The sequence below is a fragment of the Rhea pennata genome, chromosome 2, assembly GCF_028389875.1.
Source record: "Rhea pennata isolate bPtePen1 chromosome 2, bPtePen1.pri, whole genome shotgun sequence".
Lineage (NCBI taxonomy): Eukaryota > Metazoa > Chordata > Aves > Rheiformes > Rheidae > Rhea > Rhea pennata.
The window spans coordinates 34,607,447-34,622,916 of NC_084664.1; the positions used below are offsets into that span (position 1 = coordinate 34,607,447).

Genomic DNA, 15,470 nt, shown 5'->3' on the forward strand with positions numbered 1-15,470 from the left:
TCATATGCTAGATGAACTGGAAGTATTTGTTCATTTTACTAATGATCCTGATAAAAATGAAATATAAGAAGAATATATATTTTTTTGAAACAAAAGATTAGTAAATGCATCTTCCCTTGCAGGAGATTGGATGGTACGATGATCAAAAAAATGCTGTTGGTATTCTGTTAACCCGGCTCGCTACAGATGCTTCCCAAGTCAAAGGGGTATGCAGATTCTTTTTTTATCTTTATGTTTTCATATTTTTCTTACAAATATTGATTGCAATTGGCAAGGGACACTGAGATTATTTCAGAAAACAAGGTAATAAATCTACCCCACAGACTTGGAGATGCATTTAAATAGCATGCTGTTGACGTCTTGGAAATGGCTTCCCAGCTGATAATTTATGAGGACTATCAAAAATTCAGCAGATGTTCATATACCTTTCATTCCCTTGCTGCAAGTCTTTAAGCTAAGTATATAATGACAGCTATGAACTATTTCACCATACAAAATGAAATCTGTATATATGCTGGGGACAAGAATCAGTAGAACCCAGTTTTACACCCAACGATAGAGTGAAGACTTCAGAGTGCCTCTAGAGCCTCCATTGAGTGACATGAAGAGGTTACGCTTGCAGATAATGCAGCTCCTTATAAACCTTAATGAACAGGATTCTTCCCATCCCCATCAAACGTACTTTTCACACAAGCAGGCCAAACAGGAAGAAATGACTTGTTATTAATAAAGAGCCCTAGAGAAGATGATGCCCAAGGGATGGGATGACTCAAGGCACTGGCATGAGAGAGGTGGCCACTCTAAACCCACCAGGAGAATATGGCAAGTTTTTCAGAATTCCACCTACTCCTCACCTCATCAGCAGTTCTTGAAAATCTGCCAGACTGGGGGAAAAAAAGAAAAAAGAAAGGAAAAAGAAAAGCAAAAAGCCTCTCTGTTCTTCCCCTTCTCCTCACAAAAAAATAAAATAAAATCACTGCAGGATTCATAGGGGAAAAAAAGTTTACTGGTTTGTTTTAAGAGGACTTTTTCAGTTTCTTTCAAACTTGTAAACCAAAAATCTACATTTTTCAGCCTCAGATAGATTTTGTTCATCACTCCTCCTTATGTATCAATACCAGGAAAATAATCTTTGACAGAACTTAGTCATTTGAATCTTTTAAAATTCCATTTTGTTTCAGTGTTATCAAACTATATAACCCTGTTAGGACACAAGTAGAATGGAGAGGTGCAGAGAGGGTTCCTTGTCTGTAAAAGCAAACTTAGGGCAGGAAATGCTCTCCAAAGCTGTTGCATTCTCTGCAGTGCTATAAAGTGTCAGTAGGTAAGTGCCCTGCCTCATGCTGGGTGAAGTTTCCAGATCACGTTCATGAGCGGCTCCTAAAACATATGGCAGCAATTCACCTTGGCATTGATTTAGTTATTACTGTTTTAAATTGTGTTGAACAAGAAATGTCTTTTCAGGGCAGGGAAATCTTTGGCAAAAAAGGGGAAGAAATTCACATCGCACACAGATTTTCATTTTTTCCACTAAAACAAATTTTGGAAGATGGACTATTTATTTCCACGGGGCTTTTTGCAGGTCTTTTTCTTCTGCAGTCCTGAAAGAGCACCTGCATCCTGGATGCCAGTCATCTCTTGTTTTAGAAGTTCATGACAAAAAGTTTATACAAGCAGGGAGGAGACAGTTATTCAGTGTGCACTCACCTTTCCCACATGGTAGCTCTGCTGAGATGAAGCATTTCTGCAGGATGGGATCAGGGTTCTTCTGAGCACCCAGTCCTAGATGCAGCTGTGTGAGAACCTGAGGATGAGTAGTTTCCATTAGCATTAGTGGGAAAGGTCGCTGGACAGCTGTCGTGAGCATGAAGCCCTCCTCACCTGCTGCTGGGTTCGTGACAGCCAAGCTGCCCCAAAACAAAGAGCCCCAGGACAGTATTGCTGATCAACATGGCCACAGGCTTCTTCCTGTGCCTTGGGTAGCAAAGGAAGTCCAGGTATATATTCGATTAGACGTCTGCTGTTACCAACTTTTTAGGCTTCTTTAACCTTACTTGAAGGTCTGAATGCTGACAGATAGCAGAAATGTCTAAGAACAGTTACTTAAGTGTATGTCTATTGTCATGACCATGCATGATTACGTTTTCCAGATGAAATTCTGGCCTTCAGTAAACAGTAATTTCAAATAATGAAATTATAATAATTAACAAAATAATTGACAAAAAGAAAACTAATGATGGATGTTTGGGGTGTTTCTGGGGTTTTCTTAGGCAACTGGAACTCGACTTGGACTGATGACTATGACTGTCTGTACCCTTCTGACTGCCATCATTATTGCTTTTGTATATGGCTGGCAGTTAACTTTGCTTATCCTGGCCTGCATTCCTTTCGTTATTGCTACAAATGCAATAAGCATTCGCTCTATGTCTGGTCATGCAGCAAAAGATCAAAAAGCTTTGGAAGAGGCTGGAAGAGTAAGTTCTCCAATTTTAACTGCAGGGTTATGGTGTGAGATCATTTTTAAGGACAACATTGTAGCTCTCTTACAGCAGACTCAATTATCCAAGATAAATAAAAGGGGGAGAGGAAAGGACAGGGTGGGGGAAGAAGGGAATGTTTATATATCCCCAGGAAAAGCAAAACATCGATAACACAAAACATCTGTAAATTGGACTATAAAAGTGCATTTGAAAGCTTCCATACCAGGTTTCTATAGAGAGGAGGGACAGCTAAAATGGCAGCAACTCGAGTGCTGGTGCGCTTTGGGCCTCGTGCAAGTGGTGCAGCTCCACCCTGCTCCATGCTGCAGTCAGGCGTGTAGCGGGGCCAAGCCCTGACGTAGCCATTTTCAGCCTCCATCATAACGTGCAAACCAGGAGCATGCTCTGGAGCTGAAGCATGGTGCCTTCATTTACTTGATAATGTTCTTCTGGGACACAAGGGTAGTCCACGGCATTAAATTGGGCTTAATTCACAGGGACAGCAACCTATGGGACAGGTGCGATGTTCCCTGTGTCCTAACCCGAGGTTCAGAACTGGAATACGTTGTCAACTTCACCCTCACCTTGCTTTGTAATGCTGGGGTGAATAACTTCAATGCTCTGTGCAACTCACCTGCTAACAGACCTCAGTCTCTCTTCTGAAGTAATGAGTTTCCAATTCAAAATAATAGAAGTTAGAGAAGAGAAACGTTTAAGAAATGCATTGCAGATTCCAGTTACAAGAGGTTACCTCTTATCTCTTTTATCTCTCAATTTAGATTTCAACAGAATCAGTTGAAAATATAAGAACTGTAGCTTCACTGACCAAGGAAGATGCATTTTATGAAAGATACATTGCAAGTTTGAATGGTCCATATAGGTGGGATTTTTTTTTCTTTAATAATTCTTTTTTGTACCTATTGAATCTTCTGGATTTATTATAAATACATTTCTTGTAAATTATGCAATACCTACATGATTGGGAAGGATACCGATAGCTTTTTTAATAAGTCTGAAATTTTTTTACTTTGTGTGTTTTAAAGTACTTGCTTAGATGTTTGTAGAATGAAAAATGGCATTTGTGTGACTTGCCTTTTCATTATACAAGCACTTCATATACTGTATTCTCCATGTATGTTACAGAATATTGTGTTTGCTTATGTATACATAAAATATCAGACATCAGTTCACTCTGTTTTAGTATAGCGTATACTGTATATCATGGAATAAAATGATATAATTTAGGAACTGACAGTAACTGCTGTACCACACCCTTCAAACCAGTTTTATTCCAAACATATGACCTTGAAACCTTGAAACAAATTTCATGTTTGCCTTGTTTGGCCTGCTACATCTCAACTGACATCTTTGTCTCAGGTGAACCTCATTCCAATAACCATAAACATCATTTTTTTCTAATCCCATATTGTTTAAACAAAATAGTCTAAAATATGATTTGTTTCTTTCCTCCCTAGGGAGGAAACAGAAGGGATTGAAAATAAGGCATTGTATAATCTGTTCTCAGCCAAAACAACATTAAAATTTAATATTGGGTGAACTAGCAATATCCAGGATATGACCTGGATGCTTGCCTGGATGTCAAAGGTTCCTGATTTACAACTTGGACTAGTAAGGAGACTTCTGTTTCCTCAGATCGTCCTAAACCATGAGGGCAAAGCCAGTTCTCTTAACTCTGATTCAGCGTGTATTCAGTTATCTACACAGAATGAAACTTCTCCGGAAAGATGGATTGAGAGAGGCTAATTCTAAGTCCCAGCAGGAATACCCAGCATAATATCCCTGCTCCAGCTTGGGGATGAGAGAGCTCTGCTCAGAGGAGAAGACAAAGACCTGGCAGAAGCCCTCAGGCAGCTCTTAGGCAGGGCTGAAGCCTCTCTCTTTTCTTAGTCAGATGGGTCATATGTAGCAGTTATTAAAATGTTTTTTTAACTGCTCCAGTGACCTGTCCTGCCTTAGAAGAGATGGAGGAAGAGATTCAAGATAACAAAACAGAGGATGAAAGTTCTCACTGCTATAATTTTCTGTCCTTAGGGCACTTCCAGGTCGCCATACAGGGAGCTCTTAGGGTCAGGCAGTTTTTTTTTTCCTGTGAGTGCATGCATGTTCTGTGTTTTGGGGGGTGAGCTGTTTTGCTTGAACTTTTTAACCCAGAAATCTGGCCACCCTTCAGCCAGTGTCTGCTCTTATTACACCCAATACAAGTTCTTATTATTTATTATTAGATTGAGTTTTTATTATGTATTATTTATAGAAAGTCTCTTCTTTTATCAGAGATTCTCTGAAAAAAGCCCCTTTCTATGGATTTACCTATGGAGTAGCTCAGTGCGCGAACTACTTTATTAATGCAGCAGTCTTCAGATTTGGGGCATGGCTTATTGCCCACTGCATGAGCAACTTTGAAAATGTATTAATGTGAGTATATTTTATGAAGGTAAAGATTGATACATGGGGTAGTGGCTTCAATGCACGGTAATTGTTTAATCTAATCACGGAACTAAGGGCGTAGAGATTCAGGAACCCGCACTCTGGTTGGGAGTTCAGTTTGGGCAGAAGGGCTGTTTCTGGGAAAGCTGCATATTCAGGCAGGGAAGCAGCAAGTGTGTTGCCATGCAGAGAGCATTTATTGTGGAGAAACTTTCACTATTTGGCATTTCTTCCAGGCAGAGGATTTTGCACAGAGAAGTGACATCACGTTACTTTATAAAGTACTTAGAGGAACAAACAGCAAGTTCTAATACTGTACAAAATATTTCTGGGAGAGGAGCGCTAGAAATGTCACAGTCTGAAGATACAGGAAACTTTTTATTTTGAGATGTATTTTATAAATGAGGAAAATAATATATTGTTTCACTTGAAATGAGTGATGCTCTTTCTTTCACTTTTAGAGTTTTTTCTTCAGTCGTATTTGCAGCTATGAATGTTGGTCAGTCTGCTTCCCTGGCACCAGATTATGGCAAAGCTAAAATTTCAGCTCAAAGAATCTTTCAACTTTTGGACAGAAAACCTCTAATTGACAGTTACAGTGAAGAAGGTGAAAAACTGGTAAGGTTTCTCAGAAAAAACTTAAAGCAAATTAATTAGTAATGCTTTATTGCCCAGAACTGTATTCACATAGTTTCATATTCTTTTAGATGTCACAAAAGAAAGACACTGCAAAGTACTGGTACTGCATTGTCTTTTTTTTTTTTTTTTTTTTTTTTTAATGGCTCATTTTATTATTTCAGTATTTCAGTCAGAAGTGAATAATTCTGCTCTGAGGAAAAAACAAACTCCGTTACACTCACAGCCATATTGGCTTTGAAGAGGGTATACAAGAGATATAAAACAACAAAAAAAAGTGATAAAAATACCCTTGTCTAAGAGGTGTAGACTAGTTCCTTCAGAGACAGAACAGTTTTGCCAAAATCCATTGTCTCAGAATAGTGGAAACTTATTCAAGTAAAAATGAGCTCTTATAGAGTCAAAATTAACCTAATGAAGAATCTCTGTTTAAAACAAAAACAAACTAACAAACAAACAAAAGCAATCCTCTCACCTCTAAGCCAATTTTGTCAGGAGGGAAACTGATCTTAGCACTTGTAAACCAAAATTATTTCGTATGGAAATTTGATGGATTAGAAGGATTACATTTGCACATCTAGTTCAAAATGAACCTTCCCTCTAAGAAGCCCCAACTCAGGAAGTTTCTATAACTTTAAACTTATATGCAAGCTATTCAGCCTTTAACATTACATGCATGCTCATGTATTTTCTTGAACTAGGGCCCTCAGGCACAGACTTTGAAAGATTTGGTAGAATGTCCTTTGATAAAGTAAGATTTGAGTTAAAATATTTCAGGCCAGCTCATTGAGCAGGCCAGCTCAAATGCCATGGATACCTGTGACATTAGCAGAGCAAAGATTTAAGTCCATTAAATCAGATCTTTAGCTGCTGTGATCGCACTGTACTAGCAGTGCTGCTAGTACGTGCGTGGGCTGTCTCATACCCCAAACAGTAGGACACACAATTGTCTTAATGCATTTCTTCCAATCATGCTGATGCAGAATGGCTAAGCAGCAACTATAATTGCTCTTTAAAACACAGCTTGTCCTGGATGCCTCTAAATTACTAACCAAATAACTTATGTCTATTATTTTAAAATCTGATCTTTGGTATATTCATTCTGTATATCAGATACTCAGATTGTACCTGGAATGTGAAATCAATAAAGTAAAAGTTCCTTATATTATACCAAGAATAAAAATGCCTCAATTTCAAATATAAGTAGCCCAAATGAAAAATGTTAAGTACTCTTTTCAAAGCTGAAGTGAAATGAAGTAGGAGAGAGACAGAAATGCAGAAAGTGATTTCTCCAGAAGGTTCTAGCTATTTATATCTGCAGATCGCCCCATAAATAACAATATTACACTCAATCCAATCTGTAATTAAAAAGGAGAAAAACATCAACAACAGTTTTGAAAACACCATCCCAAATGTCTTTGTCAATTCTCGTACTTAAACAAGGCTTACAACTGTTTTTTTCTCATTTAAAGCAAATAAATATTAATGTAAGTACATGAACTTTCTATTGCTTTCAGAGTAATTTTGAAGGCAACATTGAATTCAGAAACATCCATTTTGTGTATCCATCAAGACCAGAAGTTCAAGTTTTGCAAGGACTCAACATGAAGGTTAATAAAGGACAGACTCTGGCCTTAGTAGGAAGCAGTGGCTGTGGCAAAAGCACATCCATTCAGCTCTTAGAGAGATTTTATGACCCTGTGGAAGGACAAGTGGTAAGAAAAGATTTGTATGGTTATTAGTAACAGTTAAATCTATAGAGCTCTTTGTTGTTCAGGTATTTCAGAGACCTTCAATGATCCTGGCAATGTCTCCAGAGATGCCTCTGTGTTAGAAGTGTGAATTACTGAGGTTGTAGACCCCTGGAGCTAATCTTAAGACCCTTGTCATTGCCTGCCCACGTGCATTTGCCTTGCATGCCAGCAATGGCACACACGTTTACATGATAATCTGGCTCAAGGAGTTGATCCCTCCAGGGGAAAGAATGAAGAAGGCAGATGGCATTGCCTCCTCAAAGCAGTTCACAGCCTGCTTGCACAGGACCATAATGCTTATCATACTTACTTATCAGTAAACCATCTCATTAATCTGAATTCTCATATTAGAGACACCAGTATATGCCTCAGATGATATGAACGTAATCCCGTGGGGATATTACTGTGTCGCTGTCAGAGGGGTGCAATGAACTCTGTGTTGCAATCCTCAGGAGTGGTTATAGGAGGTCCAGTGACATCTCCTCGGAGGTTTTAAGGTTGCAGAGCATATTTGTTGGTGTGTTCATCATCCTAAGGAATATGCTTTCCCATGAGGTTCCTGGTACTTCTTGTGTGCAGTGAGGTTGGGAGAACTGTAGGAACAGCCTGTGATTTGCACTCCACATTTCTGTCTGCTGGGAAACAAAAGTGAAACACATACAAAATTAAAAACTAATGAAAGGAAATATTTATCCATAGTGTTGGTTCAGTTCCACTTTTTATGAGAAATTTGCTTTATTTCAGCTGGGAATCTAATACATACCAGGTTTCCTGTTACAATTGGTGTTTCCTGTTTACACTGTGTATGTGTGGATGAGCTCTTTGCTCAACTTGGCATCATTTTTCTGTTGCTTTTTCTAGTTTGCAGATGGATTTGATACCAAGACTTTGCATTTACAATGGCTAAGGTCCAGACTGGGTCTCGTGTCACAGGAGCCCATTTTGTTTGACTGCAGCATCGCTGAAAATATTCAATATGGAGACAACAGTAGGGTTGTAAGTCAGGAGGAAATTGAAGAAGCAGCTAAAGCAGCAAATATTCATGCCTTCATTGAAAAACTGCCAGAGGTAAGAGATGGTGATCTTCCATTCAGAGTGACAGTAGATACTTGGAATGACATGGAGAAATCATTTACAAATATAAAATGAAAAAGAACATTTTTGTTTCCTTTAAGGAGAACAATATAGAATTGCTCTTTAAACATGTCAGTCGGTGTGTTTAAGTTTAAAATCCTTGTTAGGTCATTCAAAAAAGACACAAGTTAATAGTGTGTCCAAAGCAGAATATGAGGAAAAAAATAAGTAGGAGGACATTTTATTATATACATGCACTTCCTTTTTTATTTTTTTCTCTTTTTCTGGCTGCAGCTTCTCAAGTTACTCTCAAAGAAAGGTGAATTATACTAAAATATTTCAGTAAAACTAATTTTAATTGGGTGGGCAAGCATAGAGAGTGTTTCTTAAAAAGTAAGACGTGCAGATAAATGAATGACAAGGCATTCTAACAGGAAGCAGGAAAAATGCTTTAATATTTGGTTTTCACTAAAGTTCCCGACAACTGAAAAAGATGCAATGCTGCTGAAAATTTTTTTCACTTTCATTACTACTGATATTTGAAAATGCATTCAAAGAAGGTTTGGGATTTTGTTTTTTGAGAGTCTTTTATTTATATATATATATATTTTTACTATACACAAGAAACCTAGGATCAAGTTCTTTGTGTAGACTTCAAAAAATATTAAATCTACAGTTACTGTAGTGATCATATGGTCATGGACAGATGTCTGTAGAAAACTATATCACTAGTGGTACCATTCAAGAGCTATTCTACTCTTCAGGGAAGTAAATTTTCAGTGCAGATATCAATATGAATGGCTGCATATATATATATAAGCATTTATATAAAAAGTGTTTATAAAGCCTTAGCTTTATTAAAAACACTTGTGCTATTCTTTTTTTTTCATCCATCTTTCAAGATGGAAATACCTAATCATCTTTTTAGCCAAGTATTAAGCTTTACTTTTCTAACCTTTCTTCATAGAGAGTATTCACAAACTTTCTTTTTTTTTTTCATATTAATACCCAGAAATATAATACCCGAGTGGGTGAGAAAGGAACACAGCTTTCTGGAGGTCAGAAACAAAGAATAGCAATTGCCCGTGCTCTAGTTCGTAAGCCTGCTGTTCTGCTTCTAGATGAAGCTACTTCTGCACTTGACACAGAAAGTGAAAAGGTGAGTGATGATTATTATGCAGAATATTTATGGCTATGTGCATGGTTAGTTGCTCTCTCTAAAACAAAATTTAGAATCAATTGAAACATAGTGCAAATGTTCACCTGTGAAACAACCAGGCAGGTGTATCACTGTAGCTTTTCCAATTACAAGCTTTGAATTTAAAAACACTAGGAAACAGTGTGTATGTATTAAGTATTTAAAAACAAACAAAAACTACCACTTTAGTTAATACACACCATGGAGAGTTGATGCTCCTCAGATATCTTTTTATTAGCTGTATTTGATGATAAATACTGAACTGGTGTTCTGACCCAAACTGGATGCCCAAGAACCCAGTTCTCAAGTGACTCATGCTCATATGATCAGTCTTATTGACCTCAGTGAGCCACTGCGTTGAGTAATGGTGTCTCATACATGTATTGACTCATATACCTATGGAAGACAAACAAGTGATAACCAATAATACAAAATCGAATGTTGTTCCTATGACAAATGAGATTTCTAGGTGATAACAGCACTTTATTTACATCTGTGTGCAGATCGTCCAGAAAGCTCTGGATAACGCCCGGCAAGGTCGAACCTGCATCGTCATTGCTCACCGCCTGACGACTGTGCAGACAGCAGACATCATTGCGGTGATTCATAACGGCAGGGTGGTGGAGCAGGGCACTCACAGCCAGCTGCTGGCGATGGAAGGACATTACTATGCGCTTGTGAATGCACAAGTCTCTAATTAGCTCTGTTTGAAGAAACGTTTATGGGAAGAGAGGAAAAGCTTACAATGAAGTAACGTTGGCTGTGTCTATGCTGATAAATAGAGCACGAGCCAGGGACTGTTTTCTAGCCCTGAAACCATGTGTCACAGCCTGGCCACATGGCATTGTCCTTGGCCAACATACCCATGAGGATGAGTTGCACACCTAAGAATGGGTTGTGAAAGCACACAGGACAGTCACGGCAAAATCTGATGGAAGAGTTGTGGGGCATCACGTAAGCTGTGGGAGTCAGACCTGATCCAGTTGCATCCATGCTGTGACTTGGGTAGGGCACCCAGCTCTGGCTGTGACCAGATCCTGACCCATGCCTGCTGGCACAGGCTAAACTGGTACCAGGGAGTACAACAACGGTTAATACCATCAGTCAGCGATGGCCCAGTGCTCTTGCTTGCCCCTGTGGTGTTTCTCACCAGCTAGATGCAGCCATAAAGTCTCCTTGATTTGATAATGATGACTGTTGTATCTCACTGCAGAGGTTCAAAATAAAGGCATTTATACTAAATTTAGAAAGAAGGGTAGGGTTTTTCCACTTTATTGCACATTTTTGATATTACACACATTTCTCGGAAATTCAGTGTTCTATTTCAAGCACTAATTGTAATAATTGTTTGCCTTCCATGTAGATAAACTGACATAAAAGATACCATTGTTTTGTTTAGTATTTTTCAATAGTTGATCTAACAAAACTTAATCACTCTTTGCCATCATCAGGGTCATTTCAAATAAAGTCTTCTGTGGCCTAGGATTGTTCCTTTGCAGCTGATTCCTGTTAGCCATGTAAATAGCTGCTTTCTTTAAGTGTTTTTTTCAATGTGTGATCCTTTATTTTGGATGATTTTGAAGACTGTTTGAAGTATTGCAAAATTGGTAGTTTGTTTACACACATTTTCTTTAATAATTAGTTATTCTTCTGATATAGTCTCAGGATGTCTTAATGCATCCTTCAGTAATTGAAAAATACATATTGTGTAATCTCAGAGAGTGGCTCAACAGCCATGTTTTTGGCTGGCTAAACCCAGCTGCAGCATTTTAATTTTCCAAGTCTTTGCATGTGGTTTTGGTTTAGAACTTATGGCCTGGAGCAATATACAGTATTTATAATTTCCAGATAACCCTCCTCAATTTGTGACAAACAAAATCAAAAGTATTGACCATCTCCTTTGCTCATTTTAATTGTTTGGGGGCATCAAAAATCTATGAGGGTAATAGAATACAAAAAAAAAAAAAAAAAAAAAAAAAAAAGATCAGGTCTCAGCTTTGCCAGAATAAATACAGTCACTCTCCCCCCCACAGTTTTTCCCAGAGACCATTACCAGGAAGAGTTATCACTCATTCAGGCACCCCTGTTGGGTGACCTTTTCACTTCCTCATTACAGGAAAATACCACAAGAGCTGCTGTCCTCATTACATTCCCCATTATCCAAAGTGGAATCCAATTAAATTCCCTTTTCTCTGTTTTGTTTCTGCACTACAATTAAAATTACAAGCAGTAGGCTTTGATTCTCAGTTTTGAAAATAAAATATCTTCTTTCCTACACCAGAAATCCTTTTGGGAAGAAAAGAGGGATTGATTTTTGTATTTTGATTTTGATATATATTTGCTTTTCATCACAAAACCAACTATTATTCATTACAATTGTTAAATCTGTTGCAGTAATAGCGAAGAAAAATAAAATAAAAATAGGAAATTAAAACAAATATAAACAGAGGTAGCACACATTATGCTATCCTAGCATATTTAATGAATCAAGTAACATCTGTGCTTAGTTAATGGAAGATCTTTGTGGAAATATCACAATTATATCCATGGAGACAACAGAGAAGAATCCAAAATGTAGGATTATGCAGCATACTTCCTACTCTGGAATCACTTAGTACCACAGATGGGTGAGAAAATCTGCACTATTTGACCGGAACTGTGGCATGATCAGTCCAGAAAAATAAGTTCTGGGATAACTGGGACATGTTCCTCGCTCCCTGTTTATACAGAGCAGTCTCATGCCACAAGAGCTGGATAGGCTCAATACCATCTACATATGTTGAGGATAAATAGTGACATTGAAGTAAAACATCTAGCAGCAACGGTGTCACATCATTCCTGATGGAAAAGTGGGCTTGGATTTCTGTCGGGATCAGAACAAGCAGGTGCTGTGAATTTGTGACTGAGGGAGCATGTGCTGCTCTGGGCTGCAAGAGCAGATCTTGGGAAAGATCAGTGCCCTATGGGTGCTCCTTAGAAACGTCTCTTCTCTTCTGTGACTAAAAAATAGAAAATACAGCTGAAGTAAATAGGATTCATTTATTTCAGTTTGCAAGTGAGATGTTACAAAATATAAGCACATATTTTTCCAATTCATCTCAATATTAAAAGACACTAATATCAGAGCCTAGTTAAAAAGATCATCTGCAGAACTGAGAAACCCGTTGAACAAAAGCAAATCCTACCCAACACATACAAGACGGTCAGCATGGAAATAGAACAAAATCACGATCATCTATAAGAACACCAAAAGAGCATACCACTGAATGCTTGTTAAAACCGAGTTGGATGATTTTACTGTCCCCATGAGATATAAATAGGTTGATACACTCAGCCTGTAGGCACTAGTAACAAACTCCCTGCCCTGACAGCTTGTTTTAGCTCATCTAAGTCACCTTCCACATCTGGATGTGCCCTTACAGCTTGCAGGCTGGCTGTGTTCCAATTAAAAGCAGGCTTAAGTTCAGAGCCAAATGCATGTTAAAAGCACTTTTTCAGCACCAAACTCCATCCTGGTGCTGAGATCAAAAGAATTAGCCCTGACAAAAAAAATAAATGCATACAAGGGCACATTTTAAGAGCATTCACAAGCAAGTGTTCGTTAGCCCCATAACTTTTTGCCCTGTGCTGCCGTGTACCCCAGGTGCCACCATTAAAGCCACTTCCCTCATCCCTGCCCAAGTAGAGGCAAGCAGTTTCCAAACGTGCCCAAAATATGGCTAATATCTGCAAGTATCACCAGCTCACCCTTAAGATGAGCTGCCGTGAGCATTGCGAAGAAGAAAAGCCAGCAGGTTAACTAGCACTGACAGCCTCCGTCCCAGCTACGCGAGAAGCACCTAGCCCATATACTTGCACTACACCAGCACTAATCTAAGCCTGCAAAGGAATTACTAATGTGTGATGTCCTGAAGAAGAGAGCCAAGAATTCAGAGAAGACATTCATAAGGGATTTTGGAGAAAGAGTTGACAGTGTCTTAATCACTTTGCTTTGCTGTAGTGCCATATATAATGGTTACATTTAATTAAAACTTTGGAATCAGGAGTCTAGTTTGAACTGCCAATTACTAACGCAAACTGAAACCCCAGAGATGGGATAAGTGGTTGACAGAAATTATCCTTAGGCTTCAAAGAGTTAATTGCCTTTTCATTGCACCAGAGTGCAACAGCCCCAAAGGGCGTGGACATTTCCTATTCTTGGATGTCTTATTTCAGTTTGGAATACCTGTCAATAGGTCAGGAACAATGCTATTTGTAAAGCAGTAAATGAATGTAGTGTTTATCATCATGTATTTTGCCCAAATATCTGATTTTATCTGCAAACTATAAAATATCTATTTATATTCATCTAAAAATTATAAAGTGAACAGCCTCATAAATACTTTACTTGATAATGCTGGTTGTATGGCAAGAAGGAAAGCTTTCATTAAAATTGCAATTCACACCCCTTGTACTTTTAGAAACTTCTTTTTTTCTTCTTAGTATCTTCTTTTCTGAGAAGTGCAGAGAAAAGAACAATTGGAGTTTATTTAAGTGAACTGAAATACTAAATCAATATGTCCTTTCATTTATTTTTGTGCTGGGATTAGATTTATGAGTTTAATTAAAATTCTGAAAGTTTGTAAAATTCTATTAAATCATCTGTGACATGCAATAACTAACTGTCCTCTCTTGACTATAATCGACACACATTGTACAGATGACTTTTCACTTACGTGTTTTCAAGTGTAAATATATTTGACTAACATAGAGCTCACAGGGCTCTTGTCATACTAGGCTCTAGGAAAATTCCTGTCACACTTGGGAGCAGGCCTATTTAAATGTTAATAGTAGGTGATTTCACCTAATTAGTAAGGGAAATGTTAAGAAACTATGCAGGATCGTTAAGGTCTGTTCACCTGACATTGCTGGAGGGTTTGAAGCGAAACTGCTCTCTCCACGACCCTACTCCAGGAAACTAGCTACCCTTGTGACACTGGTTACCAAAAAAAAAAAAAAAAAAAAAAAAAAAGGAAAGAAAGAAAAATAAACTACATACAATCAGAAGATTGTACAAGTTCTTCCCATACGGATATGAATAGCAACTACACTGACAACCTAGCACAGTAACCTTTAGGGAATCAATTTACACATCCAACAGCAAGAGTTTGTGCATCTGTCCAAGGGTTAAGTGTCATTTCTGGGTGAGGCTCAGACCTTCCCTTTCACAAAGCAGCATTTTATAGCATCATCATAGCAATGCCTGAGACATGGCTCAGTACAGAGACTGCTACCAATGGAGCTTTACCTAGGTAACTAATTTTTCCAAGGAGAAAAAGCCAAAAGCAGAAGAGTTCATATAGCTTAATGAAAGACACGGTTATGTGTCTTGCTGGAGAAGGAAGTAGAGTGACAGTTTTTCTGAGGAAAAGTGTTTCTGTCTGGAAATGGGCTTGGACTAAATTCAAGAAATGTGGTCTGGCGAATGCTACTGCTATATCCACACAATCTACATGAACTGGCCAAGCAAAGGAGTGGGTAAAAGCCAGTATGTTACTTGACCTATTTCCATATGTTCATATTGCTACATGTAGGACAAACGAGTTCTGTAAAACACATTATCTCCATCTATGTAAGTTCTGAGAAGCTGTCAAGGCATTTCCAAGACACAGGGCACAGTCAGGCAAGAAGAGATAAAGCGAGGCAATGAGGCCATCAAAATTGATAGGCTTATTTCGTTAAGTCTTGATCCTTACATGTTTGTAAAGCATTGACAGTTTCATGCAATGGTAGAAGAATTTGTTTGCCCTGCTACTCTTTAAAAGCCTCCAGCCTCCCTATAAATGTTATCTCAGACTGCTCATCTACTTGTCACTCTTCCTAGACTGTTCCCTTCCAGTTGCC

General features: G+C 38.3%; 1 protein-coding gene across 1 annotated transcript in view; it reads left to right on the plus strand.

Moving 5' to 3' along the window:
* The window catches only part of ABCB5 (ATP binding cassette subfamily B member 5), a 33,831-nt gene extending 23,543 nt beyond the window's left edge, over positions 1–10,288 (plus strand). The window contains exons 20-28 of the mRNA XM_062567801.1: positions 123–206; positions 2,271–2,474; positions 3,260–3,360; positions 4,773–4,913; positions 5,387–5,543; positions 7,079–7,276; positions 8,177–8,383; positions 9,402–9,548; positions 10,091–10,288. Coding sequence (XP_062423785.1) covers positions 123–206; positions 2,271–2,474; positions 3,260–3,360; positions 4,773–4,913; positions 5,387–5,543; positions 7,079–7,276; positions 8,177–8,383; positions 9,402–9,548; positions 10,091–10,288 — 1,437 coding nt within the window. The remainder of the gene's footprint in view (positions 1–122; positions 207–2,270; positions 2,475–3,259; positions 3,361–4,772; positions 4,914–5,386; positions 5,544–7,078; positions 7,277–8,176; positions 8,384–9,401; positions 9,549–10,090) is intronic.
* Positions 10,289–15,470: the final 5,182 nt, after the last annotated feature.